Source organism: Anopheles bellator, chromosome 2 (genome assembly GCF_943735745.2).
Source record: "Anopheles bellator chromosome 2, idAnoBellAS_SP24_06.2, whole genome shotgun sequence".
In the NCBI taxonomy this organism is placed as follows: domain Eukaryota; kingdom Metazoa; phylum Arthropoda; class Insecta; order Diptera; family Culicidae; genus Anopheles; species Anopheles bellator.
This window is the reverse complement of record NC_071286.1, coordinates 12,969,211-12,987,583: the sequence shown is the minus strand read 5'-3', so window position 1 is coordinate 12,987,583 and position 18,373 is coordinate 12,969,211. Positions and strand designations below refer to the sequence as shown.

At 48.7% G+C, this 18,373-nt stretch overlaps 1 protein-coding gene across 1 annotated transcript in view; it reads right to left on the bottom strand.

The window, feature by feature from the left end:
* LOC131208671 (serine/threonine-protein kinase Pak) overlaps positions 1-18,373 on the bottom strand; it is a 35,602-nt gene that overhangs the window by 5,732 nt on the left and 11,497 nt on the right. The window contains exon 4 of the mRNA XM_058201486.1: positions 3,670-3,841. Within this exon, the coding sequence (XP_058057469.1) occupies positions 3,670-3,841 (172 nt within the window). The remainder of the gene's footprint in view (positions 1-3,669; positions 3,842-18,373) is intronic.

The window sequence follows — 18,373 nt, the reverse complement described above, 5'->3', positions numbered from 1 at the left end:
AGAAAGTGTTGGCATTTTTTATGCCATGGCTTTGTGAGACACTTTCACAAAAATGTAGTGCTTCATAAGGGTGATCCTGATGCTCCAACGCGGGTGTAGTCGAGAGAAGATCGCATCTCGATCACATCCTAAAACGTCAATGCCCGGAAAACGAACGTATTTCTCGGTGGACTTCATCGGCCATTTAACGTTCATTCGATCCATAAAACCCATCTGTTATCGGGGCCTTCTCCCCTTAACGGTCCCCGGTCTGTGGTTTGCTTGTGAACGCGTCTCGCAACCGTGCGATGTGCAAGTCATTAAAATGTCTCATTTTAACGCCCGCCACGCAACACGCAATCATTACTCACAGGGGGTGTCCCCGGTTCGGCCGGTTCGTTGGACCAATTCCAATAATCCTTCGCACTACGCCGGCCCGTGATGGAGTAATCTTTCATCTTCAGCACCGCCGCGACGTCGGCGGCAAAATATTACATTTTATCGGCTCCGTTTGTCTGGCCGGAGCCACGACATTAATCTTTCGTGTTTTTTTTTCGCATGCCAGGGACCCTCATTTTATTGTGGGCCATGGTGGCCTATCGTGAGAATTTGCATGTCCATCCGCCCGCCGCCTGACGGCCGACAGCCGGAGGGGCATCGGCTTGGCGAAGAAATGGAAGAGAAACCCTGTGAGCTGCTGCTGCTGGGGCTTCCCGATTCCCGGCCATTGCGCACGAAAGTGAAATCACTTTCACTTCAAATTCGCGAACAAAAAACCGCTCGCCATTGCGGGGGGGTGTGCTTTTCTCATCTCCTGGCCGAAAAAAACGGAAAAACAATATTCCCAAAACATTGTTGAGGGGGGAACATAAACGCGACACGCCACGCCGGTTTTTTCGGGGCGCACACAATGTCTCAATAAATGGCACAACACAAAACCCAAGGAGGCACCGCTCCCGGGCCAATCACCACCCACAATGCTTCATTATGCTCTCCGCCGGGGTTCGCGACGGTGCGCGGGGTGGTCATGCTTCGAGTGCCGCCTTTAGACGCATTGTTTTGAACGGTCGGTTTTCCTCGTCAACCGGCCTCGTCTCAGGCGCGTTTTGCGCGGCAATTTTTGGGAACATAAAACCCAGTGACGTTACTAGCGAGTGTCACAGCGAGATAAGATGGATTGAACGTAGCAGCCATAGGAGAAGTGCAACCTCTATTCCCATATTGCTTCCATATTGGCAAACTGTGAGTGAGGGAGCTGTTCATCCATTTCGGAACACTAATGCAGAAGATGCAGAGCTGTCGACTGTCGACGGCCATTTTCCATTTGCGTTAGGGTTTACTACAATATTTTCTCTAACAATTCTTCCCGCATTCGTCTATCGTATGTTTGTCTAAGTGCCCGCTTTTCGACAGCTCCTGACGAGCTTCTCTGGGGCGCTGCGACATCCTGGGTTGCTACGATCGAGCAATTGAAGGCACCACTCCAAATGCTTGACAATGAAAGCTGTCTCAGGGGCTCGATGGTAAATTTTCAACATTTTTTATCGACGAAAATGAACCACGTTTTAGGAATAGACCAATAACATAAAAGGCATTTCAGTCTGTTATCTTTTTTTTTGTTTCTACGCGAAAGACGTCAGTTCGAACCATCTGACAGTGGATGCAGTTTGAGTGCAAAGTCCGTTTTGGTAACGATAAAATTATAGAGATATGAAATTCTTCCATAAATCAATCTACGCTGCACCGAATCACTGGTAAGTAGGCAAATATGACATTTTTGGTTGCAGACTCTCCGATGTGGCTTTGACCTACGAAGGTATCGAGCAAGCTGTGGGCAATCTCGGTCCGCAGATGAACGAAACGTGTTTGACCGCGTATGTGTAACAATGGAGAAGCCGCTACAAAAGTGAGTACGGCGTATACGCCTCGCCTTCTTAGACCATCAACAGGACCGTGTCTAGGAATGTATCATCCACCCAACCCCGATTCGGAGCTCAATGATTGAACTTCATATGTCGGAACTTGGAGAAATCCACTCACTGGACAGCCAACTCTAGCTCTCCAGAACTTATCATTACGCGCGAAGGTTCAACAGACCAGGCAGACCTTCTTACCCAGAGTTTCCAACCTCTGTTCTGTGTTTGGATCTAACCAAAGTCGGAGCATTTTGTGGATTCAAAACTGCACCCAAAACACTGTAGAGTCATCCTTCGTGATCTTGCCATTTTCCCGAGACAGATTTCGCAATCGATCACCGCGGGTCGTGAAGTTGCGCGCGGCGTACGCTGTCGATGGGGTGCTTTAGATTTCGAACCCCCCGCCCGCGGGCAACCACAGGTAGGATCCATCGCCACAGGATGCTGCTGACAGGCGCGACAAGACAAGGCGTAATGTTGCACAAATTATGCAACATCTCACGCTAAACGAAGGAAGCTCAAGTGCCGTTGGCAAACAGCACGTGAGAGACGTGGACTGACCGCACCATTTCGTCATGGCGTCAACTACAAAGTGGCAAAGCAACGAAAAAACACGCCATTTTCACACTTCCTTCGCTCGAGGGTCCCTGTCAGTCGTCGGCCATTTTTTATTTTGTCTATTTGACACGTAAATATGCGCCCCGCCGATGGGCGGTCTGTGGTAAGTCGCGGTCGCAGTCGCAGTCGGCGCCGCCGTCTATCGCCATCGGTTGATGGGTCGTGAAAGGTGAGCATGAATTGGCAAAAATATGATCTCCGCAGCATTGCGGACGTGCGAAAATATGCTACGGTCCGTCCTGCGGCCAGTGTTGCCGATGGCGCGGGCGCGATAAAAATGGGACCTCCTGACGGGAGATTGAAACATAGTGTAGCCGGCCGGCCGGCCGGCAGGGTTTTTTGGAAAGGCCGCCACGCGAGTGGAATTAACGGGACGGACGTGTTTAAATAAGTGAAAATTTTCCCCCACAGCCACGCTGGTGGTGGCTGGTGTGAGGCCGGCGAATTACTTTTAACTGTTGTCTGGTGGCTGAAATGTCAACCGGAGAAGCATGCCCTAAGTGCTTTCGAGTGGCCCACCATTGCGAAATGGCTTCTGGCTGGCGCTCCCCAGTCCCCAGTCCCAGTCATGATTTAATCGTTTCGCTCCACGAAACAAATTATTTCTCCATTCTCGTGCTTCTTGGGATGGAACACCCGCGATGCTGTAACCGAATGCCTCGAACGAGAAGTACCGCCACAATATTTCATTGGCCATTTTAATTGATCCATTCCGTTGGGGCGACGAACGCAGATAATAGCTCCACCGTAGTGCAGTTTTCGGTCGAAAAGAAAAATTGCACCAAGCCGATCGAGTCGAGAGATCGGGCGGCCGTGTTCATGTTTTAGTCCACCCCGTGCAAAAGCATTATGCTGCGACGAGCAAAACAAAACGCGCAGCGCACGAAGTAATGCGGCGGTGGCCGAAAACGGGTTCGACTACGGAATTAAGAGCTCCCCAATTTCTTTCGATCAGCCCCGCGAGAAAAGGGCCGTGATTTTACTTCGTCGGCTCCAGTTATGCTGCTGGCCCATGGTGCGTCGATGCGATTGCGGCACAGCGGCAACTCGAAGAAAATGGCACAGATGCACACCGCGTATGATGACTCACAACTGACGGAATGTGACGCAATCGAAAGGATTTCGGCGATGTAATACAGATAGTAAAGCAGCTTACCCGAGTGCGTTGTCGTGTGCAGCCCATGGGTCATATATTTCGAGCTCGGCCGCTGCTTGCTGCTGTTGTCGAAGAAGTTCAGCACGTCCAGCACGGCCTGCGGATTTTTCTTCTGCTCCTGCTTGCTAATGTTCGAGTTCTTCAGCATCAGCGCCCATTGCTCTGGCATACCCTGTTGGCAGGGGGAAAATAGGAAGCAAAGTGATCGATTAGCTTTGGATCGCTGGAACGCACAACGATGTTGCTCTACGCGTAGCGGAAATAAAACATTGATAAACGAACGTTTGACTACGTAATACAGCGGAATAACTAGCGCTTGATGGCCTACAGTGAGAGATGAAATGGTGCCCGCATAAGGTTGTGACATGTGAGCGACATTTAGAGTTGTAAACGAGTTGCGGACGGACACAGTCTGGAACCAACATTGAACATCGAATTATCGTCGTGTGTAGAGCGCCGCATTATGAGTTCCTTTGATTTGACCGCCCCGTGGCGACTACAAAGAATCGGTAGCAGCGATAAGAGCGGAAACGAAGCCTATGTTGAAGCCCATTTCAAACCAGAACTTTTCGGACCGTATCGAGAATTGCAAAAATTGTACAGGGTGCGTAATCTGAACAGGAGATATTTAAATGTTGGATAACTCCACCGGTTTTCCGTCGATTTTGGCAAATGAACAAGATTTATTTAGGGTATAGAATGCCGTTTATTGACAATTCACTCAGAATACAATATCGTTCAAATGATCGCCTCTATTAGACACACCAGAGGCGAACCCTTTTCTGAACAACTTTCATTATATAAGGCTGTCTAAAAAGGCATGGACGTTTTTTATGTGAATTTCAAAACATGATATTTTATCGATATTTTTACAAACGATATTTTTGGTTGTCCGATTTGCGTCAAATATGCACCGTTTTGTTGATAAATTTGTTGCCCTTTTTAAAAATAACTTTACAATGCCTCTCTTGTAGAAAACCCATTTCTCATCCTCAGTACCCGTCCGAATAAGAAATGGGTTGATTTTGCTCCGTTTAGCCAAAACTTCGCATATAGAAATTCGAGAAATCATGTTTTTTTGTGTAAACATGGTGGCGCTAAAACATCGAGCTTCTTTGTGAATCCAGCTTTGCGCAAATGGCTTCAAGCTGTTTGATGATTGATCTTTCGCTCCTGGTCGACGCTCTGACTACTAACACGTCGATCAACTTTGATTATTTCTGTGATTTTATCGACATTTTCGATGCCGTGTCTGCCTGTGCGAGGTGCATCTTTAACATCAAAAATAACTGAAACGGGTCGACGAAACCAACATTTATCACAACTAACTGTTAGAGTATCGACACCATAAACACCATGCAAAATTTCAGCAACCTAGCTTGAATTTTCGCGTTTTTGAAAGAAAAATTGTAAAATGTAACGAATTTTCTCTTCGTTGACTTCCATTGTTAACACCCTGTAACTCACAAACGAATGGAACAAACAAAAAACAGTGAAAGCCATGTTTTAAGTGTAAAATATCAGCTTTAAAACGAGCCTAAATTTGAAAGTGTACAATCGATACTTCACGAGATATGGATCACTAAAGGCATCTATCGTGAAAAACGTCTATGACTTTATAGACAGCCTTATATTTGACAACATTTCGGGCGTAATAGCAGCAATTTCAGATGTGATGTTAGCTTTCCGTTCTTCAATGGTAGCCCACAGAAAGAAGTGAGAATAAATTTGACAGCAATAACCACGCACAGTTTTCACTGTTTTCTCAGAATCTGCCTGATGTGTCCAAATCGACTGACAAGTGGCGGAGCTATTTAACATATTTAACATCTCCTATCATGATTACGCACGCTGTAGACATAGGTGTATTGCGTAGAGTAGACAGGCGCTTCCGTGTACTACAATTTACTCGACGGGACTTTGGTCCACCGGACAACAGGATCAGTTTCGTAACACACTGAAGAATTTCCCGTTTCCATTTCAACAACACGTGCGAATCCACTTCAAACCGATAACGAGCGCACACGCAACCGATCCCGTGTGTTGCGGTTTTAGAAGGACGACGATCGAATGACCACCTATATTTCACCGGTCATGCCACTGAATCAACCTTTCCCTCGGGCGAGAGCTGAGCCATACAAAGTTCACTATCCGTGTCGCTATCGAGCCCGCCAATCCCGAATGGTGGTGCCCTATCTTGCCAGTGGCACGAGATCCTGAAATTTAGCTTAACGCAGGGCGCGCCCGTGCACGACTTCCACGATTCCCGTGGGCGGAAGTAGCGCCTGGGTGCGTGGTGCTATGTTTTGCCAGGCAATGCGCTTTCCAGACAAACCGTGAAAGTAAACAAAACATAGAGCCGAGGGAAAAGTGAATATTTATCACTGATCGCGCACTGCTGGCGGGGAAAATGTAATTCCTCCCATTTCGCCGATTGCAGCCCAAAGCCTGATCTGGGCTGGGTTGGGGTTAAGTTTCCTCCCACGGAAACGGGCGGGCAGCGCACCAGAATGGGGGGTCCATGCCCCAAGACCGAACGTGGCTCGTGTAATAACGAAAGTGATATAATTTTGCCTGCAGCATACGATTGCACGTTACTGGCCGATCGGCTCTCTCGGGAAGTTCCGGTCTACAATGTTGAGGCCGCAAGTGATCAGTAACCGGCCGCGGTAAGGAAGTCTTAATCTTACGCTGCTTTACGACACACTTCTCAAGGCTGCGCCGCACACTTCTCCCACGGTGCGGTCGCCGTCATCGGGGGTCAGTTCGTTTTATGCTGCGAGCTTTTCTCCGCCCAGACCGTCCCTTCACATTCCCGCCGGGGCACGTCGAGTTTTCCTGTCCGTAAGTTTTATTCGTTTTTATTCTGTTTTTTCCGGTTACTTTCTTACTTGAGCCTGGCAGCAGCTGGAACTGGATGAAAGGTTGAAATGAAATGGTGATATCCCTGCAAAACTCTGTAGATCCCTTTTGGTGGGACATTCAACTCGTACCGCTCGCCCACCACTCCCGCAAGCAGGAGAATGAATGAGTTTACAATAGTAAATAGCAATCACCACCAGCGCCGGGAACCAACGCAGTTCGCCGGGATTCGCAAATTGGTTTTTCGTTTTGGGCTCGCAAATTGGTGACGAAAAATAAAAATTACCACCACCCGCTGTGAAGTTACTGGAGGGTTGTGTAGAAGCAAAGTGAAAACCTGCCCGCTTCGGACGGCCAGCCTACAGACCAAGACGACCAGAGCAAGACGACTTAATTTGTTTGGTCCGTGCACTTCCCGAGGCTCCGTAGCAGCGGCCCAACGGGTGGTCCAAACGCTCGCTCGTTGTTGCTGTTGTTGCTGGATTATCCTTTCACCTCGAACCAGTTCAGGTGTGGACCGCGGTGTCTAGGAATGGCGTAGGCTGGAGCGTTTGCAGTTTGCAACTTGTCCATGTGTCCACTCCTCCTTGTGTCCACAGCAGCGGGTATTGGAGCATAGATTAATGTTTTGCATAGTGACTTCGAGAAAGTGCTCCATTATTGGAGGTCCCAGGTTTTGACAGGTGTCTCGGACAGCATTAAATCTTCCTTCAGCTGCGCTCCCCAGCGATCTCCGTGGGCTGACAAAAAAGGGCCAATGGATTAGAGTGATCATCATCATCATCATCACTGGCAATACCACAACGTCATCACAATTTGTTACGCCACACAAGTGAACGCAACAGTGAAGATAGGCCCAGCGTCCAGGGATGCGTCGTCGCGTTACCGAACGACTGACGACGGCGGCATTATGCTGCTTCGCGTTCGGAGTTTGTCGCTAATTTCGAAAGCACGCACGGCTCCCGCAGAGCACTGCGTGTCACTGCGTGTCGCTGCAGAGTGTTTGAGTGTCCCGTCCCGTAATTGACCCCTGTGATTGGTCTGTGAAATTTGCCGCCGACACTCGATCGTAACACCCTGTTCGGCGCGGCTGTTAATCAAATTAAACCACCTGGCAGGAGGCAATGAAGAGGAACCCACCAACCGGAAAAGCCCCCCGCGGAGCGCACATCGGTCGTCTCGAATCAATCACGAATTATGCAACACCAACGAGCGATTGAGATCTAATTTTTAGGGCCCCAAAAGGCCCATTTGCCCGTTTCCGGTACAAAGTGGTACAACGAAGATTGAGCCTAATCTCTGCGCCGTGGAGCCCGTCCGATCGCGTCTTCGTAAAGGCAGCCCCAGAAAAAGGGTGTTCAAAATAAGCCACCGATTGCCGGACACCAGCAAAAGGGCAGCCAACAATCGGAGCCCTTCTCGCCGGTGGAAGGAAGCATTACCGAGGCGGGAAAAAATTATGAAACTACAAATGGCCACTCGGCGCGCGCGTTATTGGTTAATGCGCTCTCGTTAGGTTTCACGCCCTATAATTTCGGGTGGGCCAGCCACTGACCACGACCGAGGCACGGGTAGAGTAGGTTTGACCCACCGACTGGGGTCGACATTTCGTAAGGGCGAGTGCGTAGTACGCGCGGGCCAACACGTTTGCATCACACGCAGACGCGACTCTGGAGCCTTCGGCGGGAGAGTTTCCGTGGGAGAATATGGCTCCGGTTTTCGACGCACACACTGCAGAGGTGAGGACCATTAATTGGGTGCCCAGCGAGACGGCTTCAGCCTTTCGTCTGTCGTCCCATTTTTGGCGCTTGGCCGCCGGTTTTCCTGGGCAACCACATATAATTCATCACGGACTGACACCATCCATTTACGTCCACTTAGCAGCAGCCATAGCAGCAAACAACCAACGTATCGCTGCTGCCAGTCGCTGGTTCTACCTTTAGTGGGCCATTCCTCCGATGGTTGGCCGATCCCGATAAGCCTGGAACTGGACTGGATTTGGACTGCGTCGAATGGAGCTAGCTTTCCATTTCATTTTTCAACCACTCAAGTTTACACACTTAGCTAACTTTCGTGGCGATAGACGAGAGTTTCGGGACGGTCAGATGAGAGGATTCTCATTGGAAGGACTTCTCGCCACAATGTCAGCACCACATGCTGGGGCTGCTTTGGGGATTATAGCCATAGGATGAGCTTAGTTGCACCCTTAAGGATGGTTGTTTTACAGTTTTACTGTACAGTTTTGGAATCTGTTAACCAAACAAATTTTTGTATGAAAATTTCAGTTGTCCACCATTTTAGAAAATGAGTCGCTCGACAATAGATTTACGAATAACACAGTACAAAAGTAAATTGGGTATGAAACACAGTACGAAAAATTGGGGGTTTCATTTGGTGGTTTCACTGTCGATCAAAACCTCAATCGATTCGAGAGAGGCCGTTACATCCAGAAAAGGTGACTGTTTGGTACGCATTATGGGCTGGCGGCATTATAGGACCGTAATTTTTCCGAAAACGATAAAGGAGTGGTCACTACCTTCAATTCCGAGCGATACCTCGAGATGGGGATGAATCTGAGTTTCAATTGTTGTATGCGGACGTTCCAACGATCGTTCTTGCCTGTAGGTGATCGGAAATTTACTAAGAAATTCGGCAGCTGTTTCGACGAATAGATTCGCGATTTAGGTGTAACTTTGGATGCGAAATTAAACTAGGGCAATTAAACTTTACTAGGGCAGCTGTGCCTGTGCCAACTACCGGGGATCCTAACTGTGGCGCAATTGATTGATTCGCTTTGGGCTTGCTCATTGCTCATTTTTCCATTCCAATCGTATTGGATCGGCAGGTGGGCAGGGTCTAACCGTGCCCCTATGACCTTCCACCGACGCCAAAAAATCCTTGAGTACTAAATTTCACAGTTATCGAGAGGGTAGTTTCCCACTATTTTTATTTAAAAAATCACTTTTAATTTATAAAACATAAATTTAAGCATGAAGCAAGGTTAAGACGGACTTGCTACCAAAATGACTGAGCAAATTTGTAACATAATTTACCGGTCCCCCCATAAATGCGGCCCAGAAAGGTACGATCGTGGCGGCATAAATCAGCAGCAGATAATTCACCTAAACGAGGAGTTTGACGTTCCTTGCCGCGTACCAGCAGACTAGAAAGTGGGATCCGCGGCCAACGAACGGTGCTCAAGTGGAAAATCGTCACCGACCGTCCAAAGGAGTGTCGGCACGGTTGACAGTTGAGCAGGTTAAGCAGGGTGTTTCCGCGTTTTGCAATGGGAGCCACCGCCCGACACGCTGCAGCAAAAAAGTGCAAGTGTCGCGAACACACGCCTCCACCAAGACTCTAGTTATGCGGCGATGCTGCGCGACCCTTCCCACGTGACAGTTTGAAAAATGGTCACCAACAACCGCTTTCGCAGCAGCAACCCTCCGGTGTACCGTTGTAATCCACGGTTCTTGTTCTTCCTTGGGCCTGTCTTGGGCTTCCGCTCCGTTCCGGAACAGGTTGCGATACACACAAGCGCGCTGGCCCAAGTGTTTCGATTAATATTAATATCGGTAGTTATATTTTTATGAATTCCATAATTCATTTGCACACACCCACAGGCACACCGACGTTCGAGTAGTGGAACAATTCGAGCTAGGGGAGCGGTGCATGGCCATCGGCGAAGGGCACAGGCTGGGCGTGTGAAGGAGAAAACGATTTATAGGATTTGCCGAGCCGTCGCAGTCGCCAGTGTGGGTCACCGGAGTCGGAGCTGAAGTCAGTCTCGGTGGCCACGACGGCATTAGCCACTTCTATTCCTGCAGGCCGCTTCCCGAGAGGTCGCTGAAAGGGCGGTGAGACTTTGGGTTAAGTGTCCGGGCTCTGCTCCGCCGTGACTTTCGCCAAATGAATTGATGTCGATATTTACCAACCGATCCCTCATCTCCTCTGGCTGCTAATGCCAGCCGGGGGAATCAGGTTTAATGGGGGCGGGTTAAACATACACAGCCACGCAAAGGCACAACTCTATTGATTGTGCTGTTAGAGAGAGGGTTTTCCTTTTTTTTCTTTTCGCAACAATACACTGACCCAGTTGACATTTTATGCGCGCGACGCTCGCCCGCCGCGGGTGGAATTATGCAGCGGAGCGTTTACTCGAGAGAGCGAGCGAGAGAGAGAGAGAGCAAAACCTTACCAAGTCCCCGAAGGAAGATGCCGGTCGTCCCGAAGACGCCCGGGGTTATGAGCCTGGTGAGCTACAGCACCCTATAGCTGGACCCTTGTTGGCATGAAGGACTACTAAAAAAGGATGACTTATGATTGAAAGGAAAACAAAAGACACAAAATGTCACCAGACGCAGTGGGAAAAGTTCAACAAACAAACGAGACAGAGAGAGTGAAAGAAAAAGAGAGCGACAGTGCTCGACAGTGTTTTGACGTTCGTCGCTTGATCTCGAGAAAGGCAAGTCTTTCGAATGAAAGTGAAATCAAAGCAGGCGGCGTCTGGTATGAACTCGTTCGCCAATGTTACTGCATCACCATGATCATATTAAATAATTGCCTTATTGAAGCATACTCATCAAATTAGACACCGTCTGACTCATCATAAATTCATAAACGGATTTGTTTCCTTTTATTTTTGACATACCATCAAATCATACGAGGGTGGTCTGAATAGTTTTCGGTCTCAACAAAAAGACGGCAGCACTGGCCTACAAAAGCCAGAGAATGAGAAAGATACTCATCACAAAATCTCATCCAGTTTAAACGCGCAGCTTTTATGTAAAAAAAATTAGTTTTTTGTGAAAATGGGAAAAAATCGAGTATCGAGCTGTTATTAAATAATTAACTTTGAAAGGCAATACATCTACGCAAATCAAAGATGAGTTAGGTTCTGTGTATGAGAACTCATTTATTTAGTACTGTGAAGTATCGGGTAGCTGAATTTAAACGTGGCCGTAAGATCTCGGGAGATGATGACTAGCAGAAGTTATGGATGTGAAACAATAGTTTGTTTGTCACATTTTAAACTATAAAATTTCAGACTACCCTCGTAATCATGGTATGTTAAATGACTTTTTTTCAAATAGCGGGACTCGTGGGAGGTACAAACTGATTCCCGTCCATATATTGTGAACACTGTGTGTTAGATACACTGCTTTCAATTCCCATTCAAGTTTCCGTGCGCCACTAGCCGTCATTTTTATACCTTCCCCCCATTGGGGTGGCTACGTTGTATTCACATCATTTTCCTCCTAAGGCGCGCACGAGGCCAATGTACGCCCCATTCTTTAATGAGGGCTCAAATTCGGAGTAGTGGCACATAAGTATGCAAGAAAATGGAATGCAAAGAGCACGGTTCTGTAGTGCATCATATTCTCGTCGTTACAATTACAGCTGCTTACGGTGGTTCATTCATTTTCCCAACATGCACCGTAAGCATGCACCGACCTACCCTGTCCCCCCTCAGTTCTTGGTGAAAAGAAAACGGATTGTTAATGTTTCGTTCAGTTATGACTCGCAGCAAAACCCCCCGCCGGGGGCAAATTGATTGAAAGTATGAGTCCCTGCTAATGAGTGTTTATCGTGACAATCGCCAGCACACAGATATAATCTGAAACGTTCCCATCATTTTTACTAATTTATGTCGCACGTTAGGGCACAAATATTTTGAAGAGAACCAACCACTAATCGTTCCAATTAGCAACAGCAACAGCAGGATGCACAACTTTGGAGCTCTCCTCTGGGGAGTTCTGTAATCAAATATCGTTTATTTCCACACCAGGCAGCAGCGCCCCAGCACGGAATCCCAACAGAATCGTTTCGGCGCGTTTCCGTTATCTCATCGTTTGTGATGTTTTATTCTTTCCGTCCTAGCGCCCCCAAAGCACATTGCCGGACAGACGCAGCATGACGCAAAGATAAAAAATCAAACAAAAATTAAGACAAACCTTGCGCACGGGACGCGGATCGCCGTGGTCACGGTGGTCACAGCATTCTGAGACCCGAACGATCAATTCCCATCAAATAATCGAAACACACTCGTCAAGGGGGGGGACTCAAACCAAAGCACCGTTAGATCGCGTCGCGCGTCTAAATTTTCACGCACCAGTGGCTGCCGTCAACATCATCGTGATGGGGGACCCCACCGCATTCGGTAGGGGGGTTTGAGGGGAAGATTTGCTCAACCCGGTCGTTCACCAACGCCACTGCTGCTGCTGCTGCTTGGGGTTGCTGTCTCGGCTCATCTGCCCTTGACCGGAGCGGAGCCAATGGAGCGTCACCGATTCGAGCGCCTGGCGAAGGGGGCCTGAGGCAGATTGTGTTACACACCCGGTCGGTAGGGGGAACTCGCTCTCAAAACGTGTACACTAGTTTCTCGAGACTTTGCAAAAATTTAAATATTTTTTAACGCGTGTGGGGCGGCGAAAAAACCGGGTCACATGCATCGTTGCGGCGACGTTCATGTGAGTTGAGTTACGCGACGTTTAATGGTCCGACGCCACGCCAATCGCTAACGTGGCCAAGTGTGCGGGAAATTAAAAATGGGAAGCACCAGCCCTGCCCCCCACTGATTAGACTTTCGACCGCGGGTTGACGCGCGGATTGTTGTCGTTGTTTTTGGGGTCAAACAACAGGCAGCATGAGAGGTGTTGATGCCAGCCCGAAAAAGGGGTGCGTGAAATTCGATGCTGTCACAAACGGACGACGATGGCGCATGACATAATAATTCATTTGAAAGTGTGTTAAACATGGTGCGGGTGGCGTCGCCGGGGAATTGGGCCCCCTCGGGGAGGTGGGCCAATTTATGATACACTACGGTCGGTTGGTCGACGCAGATACGTCGACCGATTAATAGCGCACCCGTGCGCAACAGATCTGCGCTAGATTCAGGTGTCCGTGTGAAAGGTGGTGGCCAACAATGTGGCGTGGAAAGCGGCACACGTCTTGGGCGGTACGATCGAAGGTTCTCGGTTTCCAAGTTCAAGAGAAAAAGGACCGTCGTAAGTCAGCGCTATGATCGAGGCACCTATAAAAGAGGCACGCTTTATAGTAACATCACTATTATTAAGGTGTATAAAAATAGAATTACACTGCCGAAGGCCGTGGCTCAATGTTAATGTTTCCGCTGCGCGTTGAACAGTTTAATGGCCAAGGAAAGGGGCCCCCCATGCTTTGTTAGAAGAATACGGAGCGCCACTCATTCAGCCGCGAAGCGGTTCTCTATCAGGTGCTAATATTGGAATCCCAGCGGCCGACCGAGTCGGTCTCGTTCTCTAGAGGACCGCCCGGATGAATTACATGTCATGAAATTTGATTCATTTCAGAGCAGCCGTCAGCAGCGGCCAGCGGCATCATTCAACCGCCGCCACTTGACGCTCGATGAGCGCAGCGTATCCGTTACAGACGGGACCGCATTTCGAAACGGAACGAAACGTTTGCTCAACCTGCGCTGCCGTCGATGTTTGGCCATCATCGGCGGCAGACGGAAGATGACGCAAAAAAGGACGCGGACGTGATGCGTGTGCGCGATCTAGAAGAAGGTTTTGGAGCGTTTGCGAAACTAACGATGAGATTAGAATTTCAATAAAAAAAGGAGGAACTGATGGTTTATGCACCATCCCCCCACGGGAAGCACGCCGCAAACGAACTATCTGTGGCGTAGGAATGTCGCAACAAACCGATTGCGGTTGGTGAAGCCCCAAAAGAGTTGCGGCTCGTTTTTTGGGACGTTCCCCGGATCGTGCTGATCGTTTGGACTTCCTTAAGCAACCTTAAGAGCTTGACACAACAAAAAACGGCTTCACTCGGTGCAAACAAATTGTTGGTGGGCCGGCAGCTTGGCCTTGGGAGCATAAACAGCGAAACCACACATAAACCACAGCGTGTGGGGCCGCCGTTAAGGAGTTGGCCGATGACTTTCAACACCCGAAGCGATGGGGCAAGCGCATGCCGCATCATGGGCCCCAGAGATGCTAAGGAATCAACGCACTCTACTTAGCTTAGGCCATTTCGACACTCAGCTGGCTGTCCATGTTCTAGCGACCGCACACCATCATAAAATATGTGGTTGAGTGCGATCAACATACCATAATCAAACTCGGAGCTCGTGGGACAAGATAAGTTATGTTGCAGATGATGTGATTTGTTCGGTCAGACTTTCCCGAATGTGTCGAAATGGAACGCGCTTCATCGGCACTGCCGTAAATTAGCCGCCCAATCGAGCAGGGACCACAGAAAGTACTGTTGAAGCTTACATAAGCATCCACTGCATAGCCGCACCGTTATCGAGTGGTGTCAGTTGATCGTTATCGGGCGCATGCAAATAGTAAACGGTTGGCTCGCCCGTTAAAAGCTAACAGGCTCGTCGAGTGGCTAATGGGACTGGTTTCGGGGAGAAACGTCGATCACTCGCGAGTGCGATCATTAGGACCTCATTAAACGCACCCCATTAGGCGTGTCGATTGAGCTGTCGGTTTAGCCCTTTAGACCCAGCGCAGGCCCATCATCTCATCATCGTCGTAGGGTGCGCTTTTAACAGGCCAACTCTCGTGATCGTTATTATTATTTACTTCCCGTGGCAGGTGCGTGCCTTCACGTGCACTGGCTTGGTAAGATAGATCGCGCTAGGAACGGGAACTCCAACTATTTAATTATGTTTACGTACCTCAACATAGTACAAAATCAACATCGGTTCTTCCGTTTCGGCTGTGCTGCCCTCGGTCACCGATTTAGTTTCAATTATTTCAAACCCAGTCGGGCCGCTTTCGGTCTGTGCTTATTTTTTGTGTGCTTCTCCGGATCGGCGTGTAATCCGTTCACGCAACAACGCCGCAACACATCACAAGATTGAATCAAACTCAAGCAACTGGCTTAGTTTTTCTCAGCTTTCGACACAGGTTCTTGGCCCCGCACGGGTGGGGGCCCAGCTGGCCCCAGTTTTCTCGAGGCGGAATTATGTCAACGAAGATGGGTACGCATTCGCGGCGCACTTGGCACAGGTCTTGGCCACCGGAAATCGCTCGTTTGTAGCCACTCGCAGGTGGCTTTTCCTGTTTGCCCAACGATTACGCTCTACCACTAACTGCACACCGACTCCACGTGAGGGATCACATAGTGACGATCACAAAGCTCCAACCGTTGATCGGCGCACAGTTGGATGCTGATTTTGGGGAGAAACATTTTTCACTTCACAAAACACATCCCAAACATGCTGATGCTTGCCGCCATCATGCGTTCAAGCTGATCGTTAACCGATTGGTGCTCGGCGCGATTTATTGCACACGATCACAACGAGATCACTCGGCAGGCAGTTTTGATGCTTTGCGACAGAAAACCAAAATAAAAAACGTGCGAATCGCGTCGTTGCAGACACCGAACTAAAGGGAGCTTTGGATGAACATCAGCGAAACAAACAACAATTCACGCACCGGACACAAACTCTGCCGACGACGACAGCGACGAACCACCAATACCATCACCATCAGCACCACCACCACCACCACGACGACAACGACGACAGGCGACACGATGGGAGGGAAAACCGTTCCAAAATGCACGGAGCAAAAGACAAACTAAAAACCCTGATCGGGCTGCCTGTGGCCGGCGGCATCATCATGCTCTTTCCGTTCCCAGGTCTCAGTCGCCCGCGTGTGTATGTGTTGTGGGAGATAGTGGGGGTCCATTTTTCTCCTACTTCCCACCTTTAACTCGTTTTAAGACTCCCCAACGCTCCAGACTCCAGATTTCACGCTCAAGACGACGCACACACACCAGTGCGCGTGTTTCTCTCGGTGGAAAGCAATAGGAGCTGCCGTGTGGGGGCCACTCTCACCATTGGCCCTTTCCCCACTCTTCGGCTGCCGGGTGTGCTGCTCTCTCGCTCGCGCTCTGGAGGGTCTTGTAATTTTTTCTGTTAAATTTTCCCACCCCGTGTGAACATAAATGTATGTCCACCCATCCGGCGGGGGTCTACACACTTTGAACGCTTCCCGGTCCGACCCCGAACGTGGTAAGTGCATTGTGAAACGCTGTGTCGTTGGGAAAACTTGTGGTGATGGTGGTGGATGCTGGTACCTTATTATGAATGCTCTGAAGAACAATCGCTCACGGATTGGGACGGTGTGTTCGATAGCGAAGTGAAAACGTGCACGAAAATTGCGTAGTGTAATTAAAGGGGAAATTTAAAAAAATTTAACATTTGAAACGTAATCTACTGATCTTACATCAAACACATGGGTCACATATAGAGGGGTCACAAGGCAGATCATTTACTTTTGGAATTATTTTTAGGAATTGTTTTTCCTAAAAAATCATACTTGACAAAATTGTTGGCTTTCCGCTACCGAAAACCCTCAACTCAAATTCAGTGCGGTATTTGCGAGGAATGCATTTTTTAATGCGATGATAAAGTAACCGTCAATGGTGAGCGTTATCCGGCCATAATAACTGATTTTGTGATGCCAATTGTCCGTGAAAATAATATGGATGATTACTAGTTCCCACAGGATGGTGCTACATGCCAAACAACTCAGCCAACAATCAATTTATTGCAGCCATTGATGCCATGGACTGTACTGATATTTTCGAAATGGTTATTTTGACTGTCCTCCGACATCACCAAATTTGACACCATCCTCCGAAACAACGGCCAAAGTGATGGAAAACGCCGAAAAAGGGCGCATTTGGGTTCACCTTAAAAGTTCCATTTACCAACCCGTTTGATTAAAGGCTGTACTAAGCGTTAAGGTGGATTTGATTTGATGGTGGTAAAAAGAGCGTAAAACTGTATTAACACGTAAACGTAATCGAGCGAAGGGTCCCACAACACGTGTGATGATGGGCAGTGTTCCACGGTCTCCTAACCCACTCTAAGAGACTGCTGCGCCCGGTGGTGTAACGATCTTTTTCCCACCCCACACGGAACAACGACCACACCGATCAAGGAGACGATCGGCTTCGAGAGAAAAAGAGAGAGCTGTTGGCAAATTGATGGCGAATGCATTAAATTATTCCAATACGATCGACAAAAGGGAGAGCATTGCCATAACAAAAATGCCGTTCCAAAGGCAGGGATTCTGTGTGTGTCCCGGCCAGTGTTTACAAACATAGAACACGGACGAGGGACCGCACCCGGTGGGGTACACTTTAATGGCGGGTAATTTCATAATTGATTACCACCACCATTTTGGTGACTTTAATAAATATTGAATTTAATTACATTTAATTTGTGGTGACGCGGTACATCGAGGCCACTTCAAAGGGATTGCTTATCGATTGTCCACCACAAGGCGCGTAGGCGTTTTCGCGAAACACCGCACCAGTCGGTCAGTCCCCGTCACTCGTGGGGGTGACAGCCGGAAGCGTCCGGCCCGATCAACCTCTCCATCATCCAATCAGGACTCCGGGGGTTTTTAGTTTGTTTACACGATGCGAAGCGGTGATCGGATCAGTAATGGACACCTGTTGATTGAATCGATTACATAGTTGAACGGCGGGCTACGACGGTCTTGGTAATCACTGAGACTAACCCATTAGACGTTGGTCAATTACCGCCTCATTGCTGGGGCGAGTGTATGAAAACTGAAAGCTTATGCGACACCAATTGATACGAGAGCGAAACAGATCTCTACCCAGTGAAAAAGTGAAAACCCTTTTTTGGGTGGTAATTTGTGGTGGGAAACAATGAGAAACTTTCGGATGTGCGGAAGTGCGGCGAGTTTGGCAGCCCTCGGCCGAGCTGGAACTGGGAGTTGGTTGCTGGGGAAAAAACCCTCCTCCATAATGTGACCAAAATATGCATCTATGATATCGATCGTGAAAAGGGTGCGGAAGATTCTAA